The sequence below is a fragment of the Danio rerio genome, chromosome 17, assembly GCF_049306965.1.
Source record: "Danio rerio strain Tuebingen ecotype United States chromosome 17, GRCz12tu, whole genome shotgun sequence".
Lineage (NCBI taxonomy): Eukaryota > Metazoa > Chordata > Actinopteri > Cypriniformes > Danionidae > Danio > Danio rerio.
The window spans coordinates 10,046,559-10,073,129 of record NC_133192.1 but is presented as its reverse complement, the minus strand read 5'-3'; the positions used below and the strand labels follow the sequence as shown (position 1 = coordinate 10,073,129).

Sequence of the window (26,571 nt, the reverse complement as noted above, 5' to 3'; positions counted from 1 at the left end):
AGCATGCAAAAGTCAAATTTAAGTATATAAAATACAGTTTCCAACAACAAAATTTTGTCTTGTGAAAATGACCAGTGTGGTGGTGAGAAAAAAAAGTAATGTCAAGTTATATATATATTTATAAAAGAAGTTGATCAAGTTGTCATAATATTTAGTCATTAGATTATGTGACCGCTAGATGGCGTTCATTTCAAAGGAGCGTTACCCTGTACTAAAATGGCGGCTCTATTGACGCATTCCTTCCAATAGACATCAGGGTAGGCGACATCTAATGTATATAGCTATGGGCGCTAACAAGTATTCACGTCCTATCATGCTCAACTCTTAATACTCTTTTACGCACTTTGAAAGTCTTTGCGTGATTTCAGAGAGATATTTAATCGCATATGAAGTAACAGTGGCGTCTCTACAGTTACAGAATGCAGCATTTAGCCCGCTCGTAAACATCGCTGCTGTCCTCAGATCATTGTCTTAGCAGAAGTTTCATCATTAGCCCTGACTGTCAGATGCTCTTCATCTCAGGAGCTGTATTTTTAGATGCTTGATAACATATAAGGTGAGTTATGGCTGGAGTGGACGCTGCCAGACGGGCTTTCATTCATTTTGGCGTGACAGGAGAGAACAGGATACTAAAGAGTACGGAACCCCGGAAGGGACGTAGTGGAGGAGAAAAAAAATGGGTGGGTAAAAATAAAATAATGGGTGAAAGAAAAAAAATGGGTGGGAGGAAAATATATATTTCTAAGTTTTTTGCGTTCTCTCGCAAAGTTTTGCGTTCCCTCGCAAAGATGTTTTGCGTTATCTCGCAAAGATGTTTTGCGTTCCCTCGCAAAGATGTTTTGCGTTCTCTCGCAAAACTGTTTCTCCACAAACACTTCCTGTTCACTGCACTCACGTAAACCCTCCCGTTTTTGCTGAAATTCTCCCATATTTTACCATTCTACCCCACTTTCTTTACATTACTGTGCGCTGATTGTCGCCTTTCACTTTGCAACCTCTGAACCAGTGAATGCATGTTTAAGCGCTGACTGACAGACGCGCTCCATACAATAAACTGATCCCATACCAGGGTCTGTACGCGCCATTTAAAGGGACACTTCTGTTATCAAACAAGTGCGCAGCAAATGAATCTCATGTTTTGTTTAGTTTGATAACAGAGGTGTCTCTGTAAGAATGCACAGATCTATAATGAAAGCAGTCCATAGAAACTGTTTGTGCTCATTTAAGAGAAAATAAGCTGTTTAAAATAAAACATGCAGGACGGAGATGTTTCATATTATTCAGTGTATTTGTCTGTTTAAACATACACCCGCTCCTCTGTAAATGGCGTGTACAGACGCTGATCTGGGATCAGTTTATTGTACGAAGCGCGTTTGTCAGTCAGCGCTTATACATGCATTCACTGGTTCATAGGTAGCATACGCACAGTAATGTAAAGAAAGTGGGATAGAATGGTAAAATACGGGAGAATTTCGGCAAAAACGGGAGGGTTTACGTGAGTGCAGTGAACAGGAAGTGTTTGTGGAGAAACAGTTTTGCGAGAGAACGCAAAACATCTTTGCGAGAGAACGCAAAACATCTTTGCGAGGGAACGCAAAACATCTTTGCGAGATAACGCAAAACATCTTTGCGAGAGAACGCAAAACATCTTTGCGAGGGAACGCAAAACATCTTTGCGAGATAACGCAAAACATCTTTGCGAGAGAACGCAAAACATCTTTGCGAGATAACGCAAAACATCTTTGCGAGAGAACGCAAAACATCTTTGCGAGGGAACGCAAAACATCTTTGCGAGAGAACGCAAAACATCTTTGCGAGAGAACGCAAAACATCTTTGCGAGAGAACGCAAAACATCTTTGCGAGGGAACGCAAAACTTTGCGAGAGAACGCAAAAAACTTAGAAATATATATTTTCCTCCCACCCATTTTTTTTCTTTCACCCATTATTTTTTTTTTCACCCACCCATTTTTTTTCTCCTCCACTACGTCCCTTCCGGGGTTCCGTAAAAGAGTGACAGTGAGAGTCCACAAAAACTGCTCTCCGGTTGCATTTCATTTGATGAATAAATTATCTTTTAGAGCTTCGAGTCGTGCTTCAGGTTTTTCCCCCAGGTGTTTCTCGTCAGATTTGTCGTAGAAAGGTGAGAAATGTTTGAGTTTAAGACATACTTAAATTAATATATAAGCTATGAGATGAAGTTAAATATATTTGTGCAATGCATTTATTTATAAATTCTGTTTATAAATAAATGTATTTATAAATTATTATTTGGCATCTGCTTCCACATTGTGGCAGCAAAGGGAAGTTTTAAAAGGCACACGTTTTATTCATTCTGAAAGTTCTTTACCTGCTGAATCACTGACTCGTTCATAATGCAGACCGTTATTATTTTAATTGTGTATATATATATATATATATATATATATATATATATATATATATATATATATATATATATATATAAATGTAAATGCATATTTAAATATTAAATTAAATTATTATTTTTAATTGTGATTTGTAAAATTTGAATGTTTTTTCGGTTTATTTTTTATAAATATAAATTCTATGAATAAACATTTATATAATATAATTACACATATTATAAATTATTTTAATATTTCTATATAGCTTTATTTAGTTAGTTGTAGTATTTATTTATATATGTGTAGGTCTAAATTTTTTATATAATATAGTTTTTAAAATTTTTGTAATTTTATAAATAAATAACAGCAAACTTTTTTGTTATATATATATATATATATATATATATATATATATATATATATATATATATATATATATATATACAAATTTTTTTTTACATTAATTTTTAATTTTGTATAATTATTGTTTTTTAGTTGTCACTTTTAACAGGTAATATTTCATCTAGTACTTATATTTTAATAATAGTTTTCATTTCTGTCAGTAACAAGGATAACGCCTTCATAACTGTGAGATGTCATAATTTTTCTCACAGTAGACTGGACCAGCTGATTCGAATGTTATCGATTGAATGGGCATTATCAGTGGTTATCATCTAATAGATATGGGCTATTAGGTGCCTTCTGCACCTACTGGTAGGCTCAGATAACTGTTATCATCCATCCACATGGTTAATCAGCTATAGATCACAAACGGCTGCAGCCGGAAGTTAACGAGAATTATTTATATTATTTATTAAATGTCCCAATAGTTATATTTTATTAATGCCTACCCCTACCTTAACCGTCACAGTAATGTAAAAACAGATCTGGAGTCTTCTCTATTAGTATAGCTGATTAACAATGTGAATGGATGATAACAGCCTTCTGAGTGACATTTACTGCCCGGAAGGCCCCTACTGGCCCATATCTATCAGCTGATAACCACTGATAGAGCTGATTGAAGCAGCTGACTGGACACGGTCAAACGACATTATTGGACCACACTAACAAGCCAAACGTGGGGTCCCATATGTGACATGGCACTAGACTTTTAGGTATTTTAGAGATGTGTAATAAATGAATGTATGATGTGGTTTTATGTGTCTTTGCAGCGAGAAGAGGCTGAAGCCAAAGCCCGAGAAGAAGCAGAGAAACAGAGGATCGAACGAGAGAAACACTTCCTGAAGGAGGAGCTGGAACGCTTGGAAAGAAAGAAGGTAAAATAAAAGTCAATGGCCAAACTTCTTGTGCAGAGCTGCAGTCTATGCGCCGGAGGCTGGAAAAAGCTGGACGTTCATATGTGAAATCCAAACATGAATGTCATGCAAGTAATTTCCATATAAATCCGCCATACTTTTAAAGGTAGAGTAAGGCAAGTTTATTTATATAGCACATCTCATTCACAGTGGCAATTCAAAGTGCTTTACATAAACAAGAATAAAAAAGACAAGAACATAAAAACAGATTGAGAATGAGTTAAAACAGGTTATAAAAGAATGAAAAACAAAAAGAAAAACACAATAGTATGATCTGTCGGACGTAGCACAGTGCTCATTCAGTAAAGGCACAGCTAAACAGATGTGTCTGTTACTAATATTTGATACTTTACTTTGATAATTAATCTGTTTGCTAATGTATATATATAAATATGTATATATTTCACATTTTCTCAAAAGCTGAAAAAGCATCCAACTAGCAAAAATATTTGATAGTTTTAACAGCCATACACTAATTTCTTCTCTATGTTTTATTTGAAATGTAGATCTGAAAGTGGAGTGGAGAAGGGGAGGTTGTTATTCTGAAGGTTACTGGGTAATATGTCTAAAACCAGGTCTAGAAAATATGATCATATCACCCCAATTTTATCCTCCTTACACTGGCTGCCTGTTCAGTTTTGTATTGAATTTAAAATATTGCTTCTTACCTATAAAGCTTTAAATAATCCAGCTCCTGTTTATCTAACCAACCTTCTGTCTCGCTCTTTAGGATCTCAAAAGTCTTCTGGCTTCTGGTAGAAATAGCAAAGTCGAGTAAAGGAGGTCGAACCTTCTCATTTATGGCTCCTAAACTCTGGAACAGGCTTCCTGATAATGTTCGAGGCTCAGGCACACTCTCTCAGTTAAACTAGATTAAAGACCTATCTGTTTAGTAAAGCACACACTTAGTGCATCACTTAGCAGTATAATACCTGAATGTGCTTCACGCTGGTTTCTGCATCTCGTTTATATACACTATGAACAGCAGCTATGCTAATTATTCTCTTTATTCTTCATTTCCACCTGGGGATATTCATCCCGCGGCCCTCAGACTATGCAGCGCCACTGATTGGATCCAAGACCAGCGACAAGATGATCCCAAGGTTTCCATATCCTGGACCAGGCCGTATCCTGAACAGCTACTGTGGTGGTCATGGAGGAGTGGAGAGCATGAGACTGAATCCAATGACGCTCCAGGGACAGACGAGTCTTCGGTAAGGTCCAGCTTCCTGCCTACGGCGCCTTGACTGAAGCTCTGCACAAGACGTTTGGCCAGCGGAGAAATGGTCGTGCCCAACTGAGTCTGGTTTCTCTCGGGGTTTTTTAATTCTTTACTTTCGCCAATTGGTGAAGTTTTTTTCTCGCCGCTGTCGCCACTAGCTTGCATAGTTCGGGATCTGTAGAGCTGCACATCGATGAATTTGCGCGTCAGTGTTTGGACTCTCAGTAGTGATTATTAATCCACACTGAACTGAGCTAAACTGAACTGAACTTAAACACTGAAAACTGAACTACAGTTTCAATCTACTATGATCTTCTATGTGAAGCTGCTTTGACACAATCTACATTGTAAAAGCGCTATACAAATAAAGGTGAATTGAATTGAATTGGATAATATTTCACCACGGAAGAGACTGTAAGAAAATGTAAGATATTTTCATACAAATATCGCTTTTGGACTGATATAAACACAGACTGACAATTAGCGTCAAGGTGGGTTTCCTCCGGGTGCTCCAGTTTCCTCAACAGTCCGAACACGTGTTTAGGTGAATTAAATAAACTAAATTGGCCATAGTGTATGCGTGTAAATAAGTGTGTATGGATGTTTCCAGTACTGGGTTGCAGCTGGAAGGGCGTCCTCTGTGTAAAACATATGTTGGATAAGTTGGCAGTTCATTCCACTGTGGCAACCCTTGTTAAATAAAGGTACTAATCTGAAGGAAAATGAATGAATGAATGAATATTATGTTGCATATATATATAATTTTTAATAATTATATATATATAATTATATAATATAATATAATATAATATAATATTTATAATAATTATATATATATAATTTATTTTTTTTTTTTTTCATTTTGCCCTTAACATTTTGACATCAGAGAATATTTCAGGCAGTTTTTCTCTTTTTATTTCTTTCATATTTAGACACTTTTTTTGGTCCTCAAATTATGAACTTCTTAAAATTATTATTTTATATATGATCTTAAATAGACTGTGCAGTTCATTAGAATTTTTTTTCATAGTGTAAGCAGCTTGCAAAATAAGGCCTTCCTCATCTTTCTAAATCATTTAGACTGATAATTTATAAGAAGTACTCAACACATTTTTGCTGGTAAAATCAATAGCGTGTGGCATTTAAATGTGCTCTCTTCCTTTCTATTTAAAATGACACAAACACTTTCATGAAAAGGAAACGACTTTGTCATGCAAAGGTGAATGTGTTACTCCTCTGTCAGGTCTATAAATAATTACTCATAACCAGTGTCACGCAAATAATGCTCATTGTTTCCTGTACTATAGAAACTGGTACACATTTTCAGAAATGAGAGCCTAAACATGTCCACCTTCCTCAATTTAATTGTTTAATCACAATAGGATGTCTTTGAGGAAGGTTTTAGTAGGAAAACGAAAATATTTTCATTTATTTTTTTCATTTTCTTTTCAGCTTAGTCCCTTTATTAATCAGGGCTCGCCACAGTGGAATGAACCATCAACTTATACAGTATGTTTTATGTAGCAGATGCCCTTTCAGCCGCAACCCATCACTGTGAAACACCCATACACACTCAGTCACACACATACACTACGTACAATTTAGCTAACCCAATTTACCTATAGTGCATGTGTTTGGACTTGTGGGGGAAACCGGAGCACCCGGAGGAAACCCACGCCAACACGGCGAGAAGAAAACATGTAAATGTTCATGAAACTAATGTTTATAATAACCAAACAGGGTAGCTTTTGTGGCATTATAAGGTATAAATAGTTTCGGGCTTTCTATCACTGTTTTTTTTTTCCCACAAATAATTTTTTTCTCCCACACAGTTTTTCCCCCCACCATCACGTCCCTTCCGGTCTCCGTAATATGGTGCATATATATATATAAATATATATATATAAATACACACATACATGTATATTGTCACGATTACCAGCGATCGTATTCCATAAGATCGCTAGATTGCACTAACAATACTCATGGACTACAATTCCGCCATTTCTGGACTACATATTCATACATGCACTTCGCCCAGACACACATGCTTCCGCATCTAAACTGATTACATTCACACCACCTGAGGATTGTCAGAGACTGATTGCACACACTGTTTAAGCCACACACTCACCCATTCAGTTTGCCGAGTCTTCCCTAGTAGCAAAGAATTCTGGCCCAGATTTGGCATAAAGCTGGCACAGCAGGTATTCATCCGGCACTGGCATACAGCATGTGGCCAAACATGGCCCGGGTTTGGCAGTGGTGGCACCGTCTTTAAGGCGGCACACAAGATTTGGGCCAGATGAAAAACGTTTGAATACGTTTGAACGAACGTTTGAACGAAATTGAATAATTTAAGTATGTGTGTGTGTGTAAGAATGAGTGTGTATAGATGTTACCCAGTACTGGGTTGCATCTGGAAGAGCATACGCTGTGTAAAATATATGCTGGAATAGTTGGTGGTTCATTCCATTGTGGTGACCTCTGAAATAGAGACTAAGCTGAAGGAAAATGACAGAACGAAGTTGTCTACCTATAAAAGCCTATAAAGAATCATCATATAATAATATTTTCAATCCATATCTTGGGCATGTCGAAGGCCAGATTAACATGTAAGAGATAAAGTACATCTGGGCGGTTGCTATTCCAGAATAAAACCCAACAACCCGACGTGAAGGGCTTTATTCTGTGAAAACCACCTGGATGTACTTTATTCTGCTTATTACATGGCTACTTGCCTCGAAGCAAAAAGTAGACACAAAATCCATAATAGTAGTTTATTCGTTCTTCATTTGCTAAAAGAAAATAAACAGGGCTGAATGGAGCATACACTAACCTATTATTCTGTCACAAGATGGCGGTTAATTGAACAACAGTCAAAAGCAGTGGCGTGCGGACAAGCTTAGATATATTGATGTGAACGTATTTACAGTGGCTCAGTGGTTAGCACTGTTAACTCACAGCAAGAAGGTTACAGATTCGAGTCCCGGCTAGGTCAGTTGGCATTTCTGTGTGCATGTTCTCCCCATGTTGGCGTGGATACCCTCAAGTTGCTTCGAATTCCCCAACAGTCCAAAAACATGAGCTTTAGGTGAATTGGACGAACTAAACAAAATTGGCCATAGTGTATGAGTGAGTGTGTGATAGCGAGTGTATGGGTGTTTCCCAGTACTGGGTTGCAGCTGAAAGGGCATCCCCTGTGTAAAACATATGCTGGAATATTTGGCAGTTCATTCTGCTGTGGTGACCCCTGAAAATGAGGGACTAAGTCACAGGAAAATGAATGAATGAATGAATAAATGAATAAATGAATGAATGAATGAATGAATGACATGTTCACTGATGATAGTGAAGATGATTCAAACTACCCAGATAAGACTTATTAGTTTGAGCAGTTGTTATAAGGGAATAACATACCTGCTTAGAATATCGTGACTGACCAATCAGAATCAAGTATTCCAGACAGCTATTGTAAGAAGTGAAAATAGTAAATAATCTATAAATATTGTGTGCTGTTATGAACACAGCCGCCAATGAACAAAACAATAAGCATATTAATACAAAGCATTCAAAATATTAAAACAAATGATTGCTAATATGTATATCAATTTTAATATACACCTGTTTTTAGTCACAGGTATGAGTGAAATAATCTACATATATTTAAATCTGTGAGTGTAATATTTTAGCAGGATCTAAAGTATTTTCAGCAAGAGAAGGCATTGATGAAGTGGACAAGGAAAAGAGATGATGGTGTAACATAGGGCTGGGCGATATTGCAAATAAAATTATCACAATATCATGTTTCATATCATTCGATATCGATAATTATTGAATATTTTTTAACAATGCATTTAGGGTTTTTTATTTATTTAACTACTTTATTTAACCAACATTACCAAGGCAAACAATTTTAATAGTCAAAAACAAAAATATTTAAACAAAATATCTGATATCTTTATAATAAATTAAACATAAGTGTTGAAGAGACTCTTAAACTGGATAATAAAATTCTTGCAAAGTGTGTGCAATGAGAAAACAAACTTTAAGATGTGAATAATAATGATACAGTAAACCTCAAACTTTGTCAACAACACAAATTATGATAATCGTATCTGAGCTTTCAAGTAAAGGAACCAACCATCAATATTCAAATACATACTGCAACATTACAATTTGTGAAGTTGGATGACTATATTACCCCCTACGCTAAGAAATCTTTCAGATGGGGAGCTAGTGGCTGGGATGCACAAGAAAAGAAACCAAAAAGCCACTCTGGCGACATCCTTTTTTATTTACAATCTCCTCACTGCTGCTATACGACACTCATTTTTACATGTTGTTATTCTGACCTGAAGTGACTAAGCTTATTGGCATTGTTTCCAAGGCGCACGCTCATCAGCCACTTTTTAATAAAACTATAGCGATTCATACTGAAGCTTTTTTTGTCGATATTGACAATGGTGTTCGGTCAATTAAAATCGATACCCATTTTATTGCCCGGCCCTGTGTTTTTTTAAACTTCTACAGATCATCAAACAAATGAGGACTTTGAGCAGCTGGCTTGCTGTTAACAGTCAGAAGCTGTGAAATTTCTTCAGTAAATGGCTATGACATGCAAAGGTGAGTATCGGGTCTATAATTAATCACCCATTATGACCATGAGTGTCAAACTTATGACGCAAATAATAGTCTTCAGAAGAACTAGGGATGGGTGGTTCAGAGGTGGGAAACAGTTAGTGTTCATCTTCAAAATTAAAGGGTGTGAAAGACAGAAGTTAGCATCCAGGGTCGTGTAAAAAACACTTAACAGTCATTATGAGACTTCCTTCCTTGACCTTATTAAAGTTAAGAACAATATTGATGGAAAGTGGTGGTGCCAGTAATAATAAAATGAAGAAAATAAAATTACTTTACAATAAAAGATTTGCATTTATTATTGTATCTACTTTTATTTTATTTTTATGCACAACCGTCTCTAGGGTTTACAGAGAATGGTCTGAAAAAGAGTAAATATCCAGTGAGCGGAAGTTCTGTGGGCGCAAATGCCTTGTTGATATACCAGAGGTCAGAGGAGAATGGCCAGACTGGCTCGAGCTGATAGAAAGGCAGCAGTAACTCGAATAACCACTCGTTACAACAGAAGTATACAGAAGAGCATCTCTGATTGCACAACACAATCAACCTTGAGGCGGATGGGCTACAGCAGCAGACGATCACACCAGGTGTCACTCCTGTCAGCTAAGAACAGGAAACTGAGGCTAAAATTAGCACAGGCTCAACAAAATTGGGCAACAGAAGATTAAAAAAAAACGTTGCTGATGAGCCTTGATTTCTGCTGCAACATTCGGATGGTAGAGTCAGGATTTGGCATCAACAACATGAACGCATGGATCCATCCTGCCTTGTATTATTGGTTCAGGTTGCTGCTGGTGGTGTAATGGTGTGAGGGATATTTTCTTGGCACACTTTGGGCCCATTAGTGCCAATTGAGCATTGTGTCAACACCACAGCCTACCTGAGTATTGTTGCTGACCATGTACATCACTTGATGAACAGTGTACACATCTTCTGATGACTACTTCCAGCAGGATAACGCACCATGTCATAAAGCGTGAATCATCTCAGACTGGTTTCTTAAACATCACAATGAGTTCACTGTACTCAAATGGCCTCCACAGTCACCAGAACTCAATCAAATAGAGCACCTTTGCGATGTGGTGGAATGGGAGATTCGCATCATGGATGTGCAGCGGACAAATCTGCAACAACTGCGTGATGCTATCATATCAATATGGAACAAAATCTCTGAGGAATATTTCCAGTACCTTGTTGAATCTATGCCACGAAGGATTAAGGCAGTTCTGAAGGCAAAAGTGGGTCCAACCTGGTACTAGTAAAGTGTACCTAATAAAGTGGCCAGTGAGTGTATATACAATTATATCTATTATAGATTAACTTATTTGTGCATATTTCAAATTCTAATGTGTAAAAAAAAGATATGAAACGGCCATTTTTGCAATATTTCAAAATATAAGTTGCAGATAAAGTGGTGTGAAAAAGTATTTGCCCCCTTACTAGTTTCTTATTTTTGCACTTGACAAACCTGCAAGAATAACAAATTAGTAAGGGGTGTGGAAACATAAATTTCTATCAACTAATTCCAAATGAACAATAATCTACGTATAACTGAAAAGTTATATTCTTTGGTTTTTAATTATATAATTTCATTAACATCCCAGCTAGGAGGGACATTTAACCTTTATCTCTCTGACTACAGGCTAAGCCAGTGATGCAAATGCTTTAAATGACTCTGTCTTTGTCTTCGGGTTTTGCTTTTATGCTACAGAAACCCTATGTTGATTAACTTGTGTGGTCAGTAGCTGGGTCGTTTTTTAACACCTATGCCATGCTGACTCCAATACTGAATTTGCATGCTTTGTTTAGCTATATCCCCTCCTCCTAAGAACACAATATAGCCATGAAATCTTTGTCTTAATTCAGACTTGTGTGAGACTTGTGAGAGAACTTGCAGACTGCAGACCTCTAGTAGGCTCTTGCAGACACATGGACATCTTAAAGACGCTGTATGACTGCAGATTAACCAACACGTCTCAATAAAGGAATTCTGCTTGTTTCGAGTCTCCTGGACTGGGTTCTCTCTCTTCTTTTCACTCATTAATTTTTTTACAACAGGGGCAAACACTTTATTGACCTTATTAAAGTTAAGAACGTGATAGAAAGTGGTGGTGCCAGTAATATTAAAATGAAGAAAATAAAATTACAATAAAAGATTTGTATTTATTTTTATATCTACTTTTATTTTATTTTCATGCACAACCGTCTCTAGGGTTTACAGAGAATGGTCTGAAAAAGAGTAAATATCAGCTTCCAGAAATGATCAGATGTGCTCCAACATTAGGCACATTCAAATCGAGACTGAAAACACATCTGTTTAGCAGTGCCTTTACTGTATGAGCACTGTGCTACGTTCGACAGATTGTGCTATTATGTTTTTCGTTTTCTTTTTCATTCTTTTATAACCATTTTTAACTCATTTTAATTAGTTTTTAGCTGTTTTTAATCTTTTTTATTGCCTGCATTTTGTTCCTAAACTTGTCTTTTTTATTCCTGTTTATGTAAAGCACTTTGAATTGCCACTGTGTATGAAATGTGCTATATAAATAAACTTGCCTTGCCTATTGTTTAAGATCATCAAACTAATTTAAATAATAGTCAAAGATAACACAAGTGAACACATCATGCAGTTTTGAAATGTAGGTTTTTATTATTAAAGGAAAACAAAATACAAAACTACATAGCCCTTTCTGAAAAACTGTTTGCTCACTACACCTAATAATAGTTGGGCCATCTAACAGTCTGTTACAGCACTGTGGAGGAATTTTGGAGGAATCACACTGGAGTCTTCTAGCATCAACTACTTTTAAAGTCATGCCGCAGCATCTCAATTGGATTCAGGTCAGGACTATGACTGGGCCACTCTAAGGTCTTCATTTTGTTTTGTTCTTTTAGCCATCAAGAAGTTGACTTGCTGGTGTGCCATGGATAATTATCCTGCTGCAGAACCCAAGTTTGCTTCTGCTTGAGGTCACTAACAGATGACTGGACATTCTCCTTCTGGATATTTCTGTACACCGCAAAACTTTATTTGAGGGAAGTGAGGCATGCAGATTTTTGATGTTGTTGTGGGGTCTTTTGTGACCTCTTGGATGAGTTTAGCTCTTGGGATGATTTTAGTCGGCCAGCCACTCCTGAATAGGTTATCCACTATTTCATGTTTTTTGCAACTTGTAGATAAAGATACTAGTATTCAGCTTTAAGTCCATTTTAAAGGCTTAACTAGATTAATATGGGAGGTTGGGGTAGTTAGAAAAATCACTGTATAATGATGGTCTGTTCTGTAATTAAAAACTTTTTTCATTCTAGCAGAAATAAAACAAACCAGATTTTCTCCAGAAGAAAAAAAAATATTTGAAATACTGTAAATTATTATTATTATTATTATTATTATTATTTGCTCTTTTAAACATAATTTGGAAAATATTTGAAAAATAATTAAATTCACAGGACTCAGGAGAGCTAATAATTTCGAATTCAACTGTTTGTATATTGCATATATTGCCATATGCTATATCAGATAGCTATACGGATAAGGAGTAAAGTTGTAAGTGTAACTGAAATGCTATAAAAAACAAAGGTAGTGTCATTGATTTTTTATTAGAATATTAAAAACATTCTCCAGTATTCACACCTCCTAACAAAGTGTATGGTTTGGGGCTAAAAAAAAAGATGCTTGCGGTGAATGCACAGCTCTATAAGAAGAGCTCCATACGCTTCAGAGGACCACTGAGCTTCAGAGTCTGAAAGTTTCTTCTTCAGGTCGGTCAGAAATCGTCTGCTAAGATGCTCCGCAACATCTTTCTGGTCGGCTTGCTCATATATGCAGGTAAAACATCACTAATTCAGTTCTAACCCAGTGTGAATTGTGTATTATGATGAGAGCTGTTTGTTGAACTGTTTCTGACTGAATATCAAAGCTTTGGATATTGTGCATGAAGATTCACTTGCTTTACCTTGTTATTAATTACTGTGAATTTGTTTGTAGTCTCTGCAGCTCACTGGGAGGTTCGTGAAGTGGACTCTGCTGAGGATGAACTTGAAGAAACTCCTGTAAGCATCAGTAAAGTTTGTTAAAAGGAAAGAAAAGGGAAAAATACCTTATCTATTCTACATAATGTGTAAATCTTTATGAGTTTCTTTCTTCTGTTGAACACAAAAGAAGATATCTTGAAAAAAAACTGGTTGCTGGCACCCAATCAAAATATTTCATTCAATTCTAGTTACTTGTATAGGGATTTTCACAACAATTATAAATCCAAAGCAAAATATAAACGTATTAACCTGCACTTATGCAGTATATAGTGTATATACCTTTCAAAAGAAATAATATTTGCATGTAATATTAATAGATGTTCAGTGAAGAGTATTAAGTGTCCTTGAAGATTGGTTGGTATCATCTCTTCAAGCACTGAAATATATCATTTAAATATCAAAATTTCATCTTTTTTGTTCAATAGAAGAAAGAAACTCAAGTAAAAGGCGAGTAAATAATGGTAGAATTATTATTTTGGGGTGAACTATCACTTTAAACAAGTGTATACTTTAAAATAATGACTTTTCTTGATGCATGACATCTGTTATAATCATTCCTCATACAAAAATAGAAGAAAAAATGTTTTTATGGTAATGATTATTAATTTTAACATTATTTTTGAATTTTTCCCTGAATCATCTGCTGTGATTTGTTTTTAAATGTTTTCTTTTTAATATGAATGTTAAGGAAACATCCCATTTTAGAATTTAATTTGCAACTAGGCATGGGCCGGTATAAGATTTTGACAGTATAACAACCTTGGATAAAAATATCATGGTTTGACTGTATTGTGATTACTGCTCTAAAATATGTTCGTTTTACATGTCTTGATGAATATATATATTTTTAAATTTCCCATTTGAACACAACATATTTTATTTTGAGACACATTTAAAATATTTTAGAGCAAACATGCCAGGCTAAAAAATTCTTTTATTTATTGACTTCTGCTGTCTTCATTAGTTTCGACAGAGATTTCTTTACAATTTAAAACGGTATTCTTTGATTTCTTTTCTGCTACAGGTACTGTTGTCCTAAAAACAAACAACAAAAATCCTACACATATCTTAGGAATTGTATAGCAGAAAATTTTGGCAGTTTTAAAACCTTGACTTTTCCAAACTACGATAAACCTTGAAAACAGTTATCATCTCATGCCTATTTGCAACACAATACGAATGTTTACATTTCTTCATTTAGCAATGCTTTTATCCAAAGCCAATGGGAAAGATGGTGACATCTGAATGTTGTGAAATAGTTATTATAATTTGAAAACTTTAGACAGACATCCAACTAAAACATTTCTGGAGATAAAAATCTTCCCATGATGTATAAAGTAACAGTTTAAATTAAGGGCATAATTCACACAAGAATAAAAATTCACTACTCACCCTCAAGAGAAAGTCATAGCTCTTGAACACAAAAGAGGATATTTTGAAAATTGTTAGAAACCTGCAACTGTTGGTGTTCTTAGTATGAGAAACAAATACCATTTAAGTCAATGGTTACACGTTTCTAACATTTTTCCAAATATCTTTTGTGTTCAACAGAAGAAAGAAACTGAAATAGGTTTGTGACAAGTGAAGGATGAGTAAATGACAGATTTTTTGTTTTGGGTGAACTATCCCTTTACACTGCAAAAATGCTTTTCTTGCTTAGATTTTTTGTCTTGTTTCTAGACCTAATATCTAAAATTTCTTATATCAAGAGCCATTTTCTAAACAAACAAAACATATTGTCTCGTTTTAAGAAATAATATGCCAATATTAAGTGAGTTTTTCCTTAAAACAAGCAAAATAATCCAAGTGGTGCTCGCTGCAGAGCCATTTGAGGAGAGGTGAGCTCCAGCGAGGGGGAGCTTAAGCTTGAGCTCCACCTTTTTTGCACTTCTTCTACGAGTGATGTCACTGGGGGTAGGGTTAGGGGTGGGGTTGGTGTACGCATTAAAACAGCTTACAGGAGGAGGAGCGACAGCTCATGCTCCCCCTCGCTGGAGCTCAGCTCTCCTCAAATGGCTCTGCAGCGAGCACCCTCTCAAATAATCTGCCAATGGAGTAAGCAAAATAATCTTGTTTTTTCTTTTGACGTAATTATTTTGCTTACCCCATTGGGCAGATTATTTTGCTTGTTTTAAGGATATTATTTCTCAATAGTAAACAATATGTTTTGTTTGTCTAGAAAATTCTTCTTGATTTAGGAATTTTCAGATATTTGGACTAGAGACAAGACAAAAAAGTCTAAGTAAGAAAAGCATTTTTTGCAGTGTAAGAATACTGGTGATGAACAGAATGGGCATTATATAAATGTCACATGACAAATATTAATAGAAAACAATATCTAACATTGTGTTTCCACTTTGCAGGGTTATTTATGCAATTAAGAGGTAGTAATAAATAACTAGTTAACTCTATTCATTTTCCTTTGGTTAAGTCACCAATTTAAAAGGATGGCCACTGTGGAATGAACTGCCAACTATTTCAGCATATGTTTTATGCAGTTGATATCCCTCCAGCCACAACCCAGTACTGGGAAACAACCATACACACTCATTAACTCATGCACTACGGCCAATTTAGTTCATGCAATTCAGCTATAACACATGTATTTGGAATGTAGGGGAAACCGGAGCACCCAGAGGAAACCAACGAGAACATGGGGAGAACATGCGAACTCCACACAGAAATGCCAAAGGACCCAGCTGGGACTCAAACCAGTTGCCTTCTTGCTGTGAGGTGGCAGTGCTAACCACTGAGCCACCATGCCGCCTAACTCCTAGATAAAAAGACTGATTCAGATCCTAGAGACCGATTGTGCTGGATAATCTGATGTATACTTATTGTTTGATGATTCATATCGGTTTGGTGTGTTTTCAGAATGACAACATGGTAAAGCAGAAGTTTCCCGGCATGTGCAGTTTATGTAAATATGTCATGAAGCATGTGAAGGAAAGAATTTCCGCTGACTCAACGCCAGTGAGTGTCATTATTAATACCACATTATTAAACCGACTATGCCTTTCACAGTGGCCTTAACTAATCACGTCTTTTCCTTCAGGATGAAATCAAAAACAAACTGATGAACCTCTGTGAAAAAGCTTGGCTGCTGAAAGGTCAGTGTCAGAAATTTGTGAAGACTCATTTACACACTCTGATCGACGAGCTGATGACGAATGACGGAGTAAACACCATCTGTGCTAAAGCGCTGGTCTGCAAGTAAGTACCACAGAAACGCTCATTTTCACAGAAACACATTGATTGAACTGAGGAGATTTTAATATTTTGCATTTTTTGTTCTAGATTTGGACCACCCAGAAAAGAGTTCAATTTTATTCATGACCGGGCTGTGAATGAGAATGAAAAGATGTGAATGCATTAAATGCATTACAGTCAAAGCTCATTAAATATATGACTACATAGAAATCTGCTGTGTGTTTTTTTCTTGTGTTATTATTATGTTTTTACATTATTCTGAGCCTCCTATTTGTAAATAGTTTTCAATCTGTCAGAACTGTAGGCTGCAAGTTGTATCTTTTATAACAACCCAGACTAATGATTTTCATAAACCATACAATCAAATCTGCCAAAAAAAATCAATGGATTTCATCAACATTTAATACATTAACTACACAGTGTTTATGTAAGTGTATTTAATTTACATCCATCCTGTTCAAGATCTTCAGACCTGTCTCTGTCACGACATAAATATCCTTAAAAAGTCAGTCAAAAGTCAGTCAGCTTGTTGTCTTTAAAGCAAATAGTTGACTTAACTTTAACAATTTAGTAAATCCAACCTACAGTTGAACCATGAAGTTTACATACACTCTAAATAAAGGAACATACCATTTTTTTTAATGGCTGATGGTAAATCATACTAAACGTTTACTATTTTAGATCCTTTAGGATAACCTAGATCAGTGGTTCTCAAACTGTGGTACGTGTACCACTAGTGGTACGCAGGCTTCCTTCTAGTGGTATAGAGGAATCAAATATGTAATATGTACATGCTACATATATTTCAAAATTTATCCAAAATTATTTATTTATGAATATGGCAGATATTAATATTCAATATATTACATATAACCTATATTTCTGAGGTCCAGACAACATTTTCAGATGTGTTAATACTTTACATTTAAGTACAGCACTTTTCTTTTTATCTTAAGCACATTTTAATTTAAATGTTGACGTTTTTATATTTTTTTTTTACGCAAGCACAGTACAGTGTTAACGTTCAGACTATTTGTGTTTAAATGGGTTGACAATAATAAATATTCTTAATAATAGGAATTAATCTGCCATGTTTTTGAATTGTGCATAACTGTAGCTGCTTTACTGGGCTTACTACGCTACTGTATTTCAATACTGCTCATTATGGTGGTACTTGGAGAGACAATTATTTTCTGAGGTGGTACTTGATGAAAAAAGTTTGAGGACCACTGACCTAAATCATTTACATTTGCTAAATGCCAGAATAATGAGAGATTTTTTTTTGAGACTTGTTTATTAATTTCTAGACAGTCAAAAGTTTACACACATTTCCTTAATTTTTCATTTTTTTAGCTTTGCTTTTAAACTGTATAACTTTGTTCAAACGTTTTGGGTATCCTTTCACAAGCTTCTCACAATAGTTTGAAGAAATTTTGGCCTATTCCTCCTGACAGAATTGGTGTGACTGAGTCAGATTTGTCTTGCTCGCACAAGCTTTTTCAACTCTGCCCACAAATTTTCTATAGGATTGAGATCAGGGCTTTGTGATGGCCACTTCAAAACATTCACTTTGTTGTCCTTAAAGCACATTTTAACTAATTTGGCTTTATGCTTAGGGTCATGGTCTGTTTTGGAGACCCATTTGTGACCAAGTTTTAATTTCCTGGCTTTAATTTCCTGGAGATGTTGCTTCAGTAGTTCTACATAATGTTCTTTCTTCATGATGCCATCTATGCTGTGAAGTGGACCAGTTCCTCCAGCAGCTTAACAGCCCCACAACATGATGCTGCCGCCCCCATACTTCAAAGTTGGGATGGTGTTTCTAGGCTTGTAAGCTTTCCCCTTTGTCCTCCAAATGTAACACTGGTCATTATGGCCAAACAGTTCAATCTTAGTTCCATTAGACCACATGACATGTCTCCAAAAAATATTTTTCCCAGTGTCATTTAGCAAATTGTATTCTGGCTTTTTTGTTGATTCTGGCTTGTTGATTTTCCCATGCTGTCATACAAGGAAGCAGTGTGTTTGAAGTTTACCTTAAATACTATTCTACAGTTGTGCCTCCAATTAACTCAAATGTTGTCAATTAGTCAATTAGAAACTTCCAAACCCTTGACACCATCATCTGAGCTTTTTCAGAAGCATAATAATCTTATTGTATGTAAACTTGACTTTCAAGAAAAGTTATAAAATCTCTCTCTCTCTCATTATTCTGCTATTAAGCAGAACAGAAACAAATTTGATAATCCTAACTTACCTAAAAGAGAAAAAGTTTAGTCACATTAACATTAACAACTTTTTTTTAAATGGTTATGTGTCTTTTACAGTGTATGTAAACTTCTGGTTTTAACTGTATATATTAAGAGATAAATACAAGTGAGTTTATACAATATCCTCCTAAAATGTTATTTTTATACCCCACACCTTTTACATTTTCTGTTTGGTGCAATAAAATTTTGGCCTGTCTGCAGTCCCAAGCTGTATCCAATAGAGAACATGTGGAGCATTTTGAAGCACAAAATGTGACAACAAAGACCCCGTACTGTTGCCAACCTTAAGACTTGTTTTCAGGAAGAATAGAATGAAATTACACCTGAAGCACTTAATCACTTGGTATCTTCAGTCCCTAAACGACTTTTAAGTGTTGTGAAAAGGAATGGCAACTCTACAAAGTGGTAAATGTTTAACTGTTACAACTTTATTTAATGTTACAACTTTTTTTTTTGGTTCTTGCAAGAACCAAAACTGGAACACGTGTTTATTTTAAAAATAAAAACCATGACGAACACATTAAATAATGTGCTGTGGTATTGTCTGCAATGTAAAGTCAAGTAAATAATTTAGAAATCACTTCTTTTTTAATTATTTGCGTTTTCCATACTGTCCCAACTTTTTCTGATGATGATGATGAAAAAGCCTTTATTTGTCACATACACTTTTACATGTAGCGAAATTGGACCCCGAAATTGGAAGCCTGTAGAGTCTCAACAGGTGTCCTTGACAGGGAGCAGGACTTCAGAGCGTTTCTTGTTGTATCAAGTTGTTTGTCTCCAGCTGAGGCTTTCTGGCAGGAGTGTTGCAGGGAAGCCGAAAGAGAAAAAGGTTTTCAAATTTGGGTCAATATCTGCCAATTTTACAGATATCGAATGTCCGTCACTGGTCTTCAGTTCTGTCCAAATCTTGTTGCCGCTAGTTTCTCCACAAAGCTTTCCAATTTGCGGTCCATAACCACAGTCTGGGTGCTAACAGGCCTGCTTACCACCATTTAAATCCAGCTGGCCAGCTTGGTGGGCTTTCATTAATCATCAATACCCCAGGGCCCCACCTAAGCCTATCAGCAGAAATCCTGTTATCAAAGTTCCAAATAAATAGACGTCTTCATTATCCTCCGGGGACAAAGCAGCCAGACAAACAATGTGCTACTTCTCCCACCCGTCCATGATGTATCCAGCAGCAAACGTTCCTGCAGGACAGTTGGGTTCCCCCGGACCCAGGCTTCTCGTCAAAAAGATGGTGTCAATTGTGTTCAGAAACCAGATGATTAAATCTATAATTTCTGATTGTTTGGAAAGCAGGGCAAGGAGAGCCTCAGAGATAGAATAAGACAAAAGGAGCCAGCCAGAAGAAATACGGGTGAGAGAGGAAAAAAATGTGTCCGCTTTCGCCGAGAGCCAAAGTAGAATGACTTGGAGTTGTATATACAGTTTATATGTACTTTTTTTTTTTTTTACTCAGGGGTATGTAGTTTTGTTTTATGTTATCCCTTAATAATAAAAACCTTCATAAAAACTACATGATTTGTGTTGACTAATATTTAAATTAGTTTGATGATCTGAAATGTTCAAGTGTGACAAATATGCAAAAAAAAATAATAATAAATCAGGGGGCAAACACTATTTCACACAACTGTATGACAATTTATACATGTGACATTTAAATATGGACTTGTACTGTATGTCAAATACTGAATGTAATTTGCATATATTGTCATACTGTATATTAGATTTCTATATGGGTAATGTATAAACTTGTAAGTATAACTTGTGTGGTCTATTCATAAACTAATTTAGAGAGGATCACGTGCTTATGATCAACACGGCTGGCTCCTCATTAGCTCCGTAATTAGCCCTATTAGATGATTAAGGAAGCATTTTAAATAACCAGAGTTTTCACTCCAGTTACCCCCCCCCCCAAACTATCCTCCCCCACTCCACCACTACTCCCACCCCTTTTTTCCGATTGGGCGATACGGTGGCCCAGTGGCTAGCACTGTTGCCTCACAGCAAGAGCACCGCTGGTCAAACCTCCTATCGGGCTGGTCGGTGTTTCTGTTCGGAGTTTACATGTTCTTCTCATGTTCGCGTGGGTTTTCCCTGGGTTCCCCAGTTTTCTCCCACAGTCCAAAAACAAAACCTTAGCAATCGACTAAACCAAATTATCACCTAAGACAACCTTATAGTTTACACTTCTCACACGGCGACAAGCAGGGGAGTTCTCGAGACCTACCTGAGCTTGAACTCTTTTCTAACGGGAGGGAACCCCAGGCTCGAGGATATTACGAGCTCAGGGCTCTCTCCCTGGACAGCATGCCAAATACGCTTTATTGATTATCAGCTAAGTGTGATTTCTTGAAAAATGCTTTAAAGAACAAAAGTAGTGTCATGAATCTTTTATCAGAATATATAACAAAAGCATCTCCGTTATTTTTTGTTGCACCTTCTAACACCTCCTGTGGTTTGTGGTTGGAAAGAGATGCTCACTTGCGGTGAACGCAGAGCCTTTATAAGATGAGCTTCAAAGGCTTCAGAGGACCACTGAGCTTCAGAGTCTGAAAGTTTCTTCTTCAATTCGGTCAGAAATCGTCTGCTAAGATGCTCCGCAACATCTTTCTGGTCGGCTTGCTCATATATGCAGGTAAAACATCACTAATTCAGTTCTAACCTAGTGTGAATTGTGTATTATGATGAGAGCTGTTTGTTGAACTGTTTCTGACTGAATATCAAAGCTTTGGATATTGTGCATGAAGATTCACTTGCTTTACCTTGTTATTAATTACTGTGAATTTGTTTGTAGTCTCTGCAGCTCACTGGGAGGTTCGTGAAGTGGACTCTGCTGAGGATGAACTTGAAGAAACTCCTGTAAGCATCAGTAAAGTTTGTTAAAGGGAGAAAAAGAAAATTGATTTATTTATTCACCATAATGTGTAAATCTTTATGAGTTTCTTTCTTCATTTGAACACAAAAGAAGATGCCTAGAAGAATGTTGGTTGCTGGCACCCATCAACTTCCATTGTAGGAAGAAAATGGGTGCCGACCAGCATCTAAAAATATTTTATTTAATTCAAGTTTACTTGCATAGTGATTTTCACAACAAGTATCAATCCAATGCTATCCAGCTCCACAAAAGGTGTACATCACTTATTTAGAGGGTTTGCAGTACATAAACCGTTAGATATTTATATAAACGTAGTTAATCGGCCGTTATACAGTATATATTGTTGTTTCAAAATGAATAATATTTACATGTAATAGTAATACATGTTCAGTGAAGCGTATTTGTGTATTAAGTGTCTTCAAAGATCTCAGATGGTATTTAATATATACCGATAATACCATCTTGTTCAATAGAAGAAACTCAAGTAAAAGGTGAGAATTTTAGATAGTGGGTGAACTATCACTTTAAGTGTATACTTTAAAATAATGACTTTTTTTGATGCATGGATGCTTGACGTCTTACGTATATATATATATATATATATATAAAGAGCAAAGCAAGTTTTTATGCATGATTTTATATTGCAATATTATTTTTGAATTATTCCCTGAAACATCTGTTATGTTTTGTTTTTAAATGTTTTCTTGCTATTACGAACGTTAAGGAAACATCCCATTTTAATATTTAATTTGGAACACAATAAGAACGTTTACTTTTCTTCATTTAGCAATGCTTTTATCCAAAATCAATGGGAAAGATGGTTACATCTAAAATTGTGTGAAATAGCTATTATATTTTTAAATCTTTAGACAAACATCCAACTAAAACGATTCAGGAAAAACAAAACTGGCAGCACAGTTGCTCGGTGGTTGGCATTTTCGCCTCACAGCAAAAAGGGCAAAGGTTCGGCTGGGTCAGTTGGCATGTATGTATGGAGTTTGCGTGTTCTCCCCGTGTTCCCATTGGTTTCCTCCGGTTTCCCCCACAGTCCAAAGACATGCACTATAGATAAATTGAATAAACTAAATTTGCTGTAGTGTATGAGTGTGAGTGAATGCAAGAGTGTATGGGTGTTTTTCAGCACTCGGTTGCAGCTAGAACGGCATCCACTGCATTAAACATATGCTGGAATAGTTGGTGGTTCATTCTGCTGTGGCGACCTCTGAAATAGACACTAATCTGATGAAAATGAATGAATGAAAAACACTTTCCATGATGTTTAAAGTTTTATTTAAAGGGACAGCTCACCCAATGAAAATGTACCCACCATTTACTCACCCACATGTGGAACCATAGCTTTATGACTTTCCTTCTTTCATCAAGAGAAGATATTTAGAAAAATGTGGAAACCTGTAACCATTGACATCAATGGTGTTTGTTTTTCACACTATGGAAGTCAATGCTTACAGATGCCCAACATTTTTCAAAATTCCTCTTTTGTGTTTAACAAAAGAAAGAAACTCAAACAAGTCAAACAACGAGTTAATGATGACAGATTTTTCAGTTTTGGGTGAACTATCCCTTTAAGAATATTAGTAAAGAACAGAAAGGGTATTATATTAATGTCACATGAAGAATTTTATTAAAAAACAATAATATACAAGTGTGCATTCCCTTTTAGCTGGTTTATTTATGCAATAAAGAGGTATAAATAACTAGCTAACTCTTGTTCATAGTCTCTGTATTGTCTTCTTGAGTTATTTAAGAGATTTGTAGAGCAATTGTGCTGGATAATCTGAAGTATAATTTTAATTGTTTGATGATACATATCGGTTTGGTGTGTTTTCAGGAAGACAACATGGTAAAGCAGAAGTTTCCCGGTAAATGCACAATATGTAAATACATCATGAATCAGGTGAAGAAGAGACTTTCCACTAAGTCAACGCCGGTGAGTGTCATTATTAATACCACGTTTTTGAACTGACCATGCACTGTTAAGGATTTTTTGTGATTTATACAATATTTAACTGTAATATAAACTGTAATTTACTGTAAGACGGTTATGCAGTACTGTATTTTAGCTGCATTTTGAAAATTACTGTATATTTTACAGCAAAGATATACAAAATACATAATAGAGCAAGATAACTGGTGCTGAACATGTAAATACTGTATCTTTGCTTTAACTGATTTACAACATCCTGCTATCAGTGAGTTACCATAGATTCTACAGGAAACTGTTAACAGTGGCCTTGACTAAAACACATCTTTTCCCTCAGGATGAAATCAAAAACAATCTGATGAACATCTGTAATAAAGCTGTAGTGCTGAAAAGTCAGTGCAAGAAATTTATTCAGAAGCACATACACACTCTGATCGACGAGCTGATGAACGACGACGGACCAAACACCATCTGTACTAAAGTGCACGCCTGCAAGTAAGTACTACAGAAATGCTCATTGTTTATGGCAACACATTGAATTAACTGAGGAGATTTTAATATTTTGCATTTTGTTTGTTCTAGATCTGAACCACCCATTAAAGAGTTCATTTTTATTCATGAGCAGGCTTATAGCAAGCTGTGAATGAGAATAAAAAGATGTGAATGAAGCATATGAATTACAGTGAAAGCTCATTAAATATATGACTGTATAAAAATCTGCTTTCTGTGTTTTCTTTTGTTATTATTATTTTCTTAAATCATTGTTCTGAGCTTTCTAAATGTAAAGAGCTTTCAATCTCAGGTCAGAAGTATATGCTGCACGTTGTGTCTTTTTTAACTACCCAGACTAATGGTTTACATAAAACGCACAATCAAATCTGCAAAGAGTCTCAAACTAGATCATTGCTTTTTGTATTTAAGAAGAGTGCATTTTTTTCTCAGCGACTTACAAATGATATTTAAAAACAAATACAAATGCTTTTAGGATAAAAAAAAATGCAATAAAACAAATAGGTTTAAAAATATGGAGCCAGATTAGTCTCAAAGTATTATATTTACACAATGAAATTCATACATGCACAGCACAAATCACATTTACAAACATCCACTTTGTAAACAAAATTTGTGAATTCATCAGTAAAAATGTTAAAAATTAATCAAACTTATATTTCCACTAAATAAATTGGATTTGCATATGAATCATGTTTTAAATTTCCGAAAAGAATTTACATGTTTATGAATTGTGTTTTGAATTTACGAATTGGATTTGTGCATTTATGATTCGTGTTTTAAATTTACAAATTGGAATTGTGTGTTTATGAATCGTGTTTTACATTTACAAATTGGATCTGTGTGTTTATGAATCGTGTTTTGAATTTTCGAATTGGATTTGTGTATTTTTGAATCGTGTTTTCTATTTACGAATTTGATTTTGTGAATGTGAATTCTGTTATTCATTCATTCGCCACAGCGGAATGAACCGCCAACTTATCCAGCAAGTTTTTACACAGCGGATGCCCTTCCAGCCGCAACCCATCTCTGGGAAACATCCACACACACATTCACACACACAGACAATTTAGCCTACCCAATTCACCTGTACCGCATGTCTTTGGACTGTGGGGGAAACCAGAGCACCCGGAGAAAACCCACACGAAGGCAGGGAGAACATGCAAACTCCACACAGAAACGCCAACTGAGCCGAGGTTCGAACCAGCGACCCAGCGACCTTGCTGTGAGGCGACAGCACTACCTACTGCGCCTCGCCGAATTCTGTTGTGAATCTATGAATTTTATTTTGCAAATGTATTATTTTTGAGACTGATCTGGCTCCATATAAAAGTATGTTTTGAAAAGTCTAGACTTAAGAGAATAAACAGTAGTTCAGTCTGCCGTAATTCAGTCAGCTGTGCGTGACATTTGGTTGTAGCTTCAGCTGAATGAAGGCTTCTTGTGGCTAACCATCAAACTACCAGGACACAGAGATGAGTTTCACACAAACTTAACTTGCTTTTACTCTTTTCAACTACTTTTGGTGTGCCATTTTATTGTTTAAACATGCAAAAAAAATTGTTATAAAGTTATACAAGTTATAAATACACTCCTAAAGGAAATATTCACTTTATCAGTAAGCACTGTTTCTGAACCCTCTTTCGCTCTTTTCTTCAGGGAACATACATCTCATAATATGCCTAACACCTTGTATACACATCTTGTAAAAAAGAAAAGAAAAAAAGTGTAATAGCAACACTTTAAAGTGCAAAATAGCCCATGAATGGTTTCTGGAAATTGTAACTTGAAATAAAACTTGTGCATTAAGTGCTGACAGATATTTTTTTCTCTCTCAAGTAAGTATTAAACTTAACTGCATTGTAAAGTCGAGAAAAACGAAGGAAACTTGAGTATGACACTTCCTGTGTGGTACCTTCTGAGACCATCTAACACGAATGTGTGAATTTATACTACATTTCCACACACATCACACTTATCATGAGCCCTTTTGCCACAAAACTAGCATAATAACTTCCATCAGATGCTAAACTAGATGCATTAAATGAGCAATTATGAAATGTATTGATGCCATTTAAATAATTAATTGAGATTTTGATTAACCACACAAGCCATTTCCTCCCTTGTCATGTTTTTCTCATATTAGCTGAGTTATAGAATACATGAAATAACCTTT

General features: G+C 35.7%; 2 protein-coding genes across 4 annotated transcripts; both read left to right on the top strand.

Annotated features, from left to right (window-relative positions):
• The first annotated feature begins 1,501 nt into the window (after nucleotides 1-1,501).
• On the top strand, nucleotides 1,502-16,999 carry nkl.1 (NK-lysin tandem duplicate 1). Of its 2 annotated transcripts, XM_073926909.1 has the most exons (7): nucleotides 1,502-2,142; nucleotides 3,538-3,642; nucleotides 12,440-13,373; nucleotides 13,533-13,597; nucleotides 16,454-16,552; nucleotides 16,635-16,792; nucleotides 16,877-16,999. In XM_073926909.1, exons 3-7 carry the CDS (start codon nucleotides 13,331-13,333, stop codon nucleotides 16,944-16,946), a joined length of 435 nt encoding a protein of 144 aa, XP_073783010.1. In that variant the 5' UTR covers nucleotides 1,502-2,142; nucleotides 3,538-3,642; nucleotides 12,440-13,330; the 3' UTR covers nucleotides 16,947-16,999.
• A 788-nt stretch (nucleotides 17,000-17,787) lies between these two features.
• Nucleotides 17,788-26,216, top strand: nkl.2 (NK-lysin tandem duplicate 2). Of its 2 annotated transcripts, XM_073926910.1 has the most exons (6): nucleotides 17,788-20,500; nucleotides 21,290-21,703; nucleotides 21,863-21,927; nucleotides 23,793-23,891; nucleotides 24,223-24,380; nucleotides 24,468-26,216. In XM_073926910.1, exons 2-6 carry the CDS (start codon nucleotides 21,661-21,663, stop codon nucleotides 24,526-24,528), a joined length of 426 nt encoding a protein of 141 aa, XP_073783011.1. In that variant the 5' UTR covers nucleotides 17,788-20,500; nucleotides 21,290-21,660; the 3' UTR covers nucleotides 24,529-26,216.
• The last annotated feature ends 355 nt before the right edge of the window (nucleotides 26,217-26,571 follow it).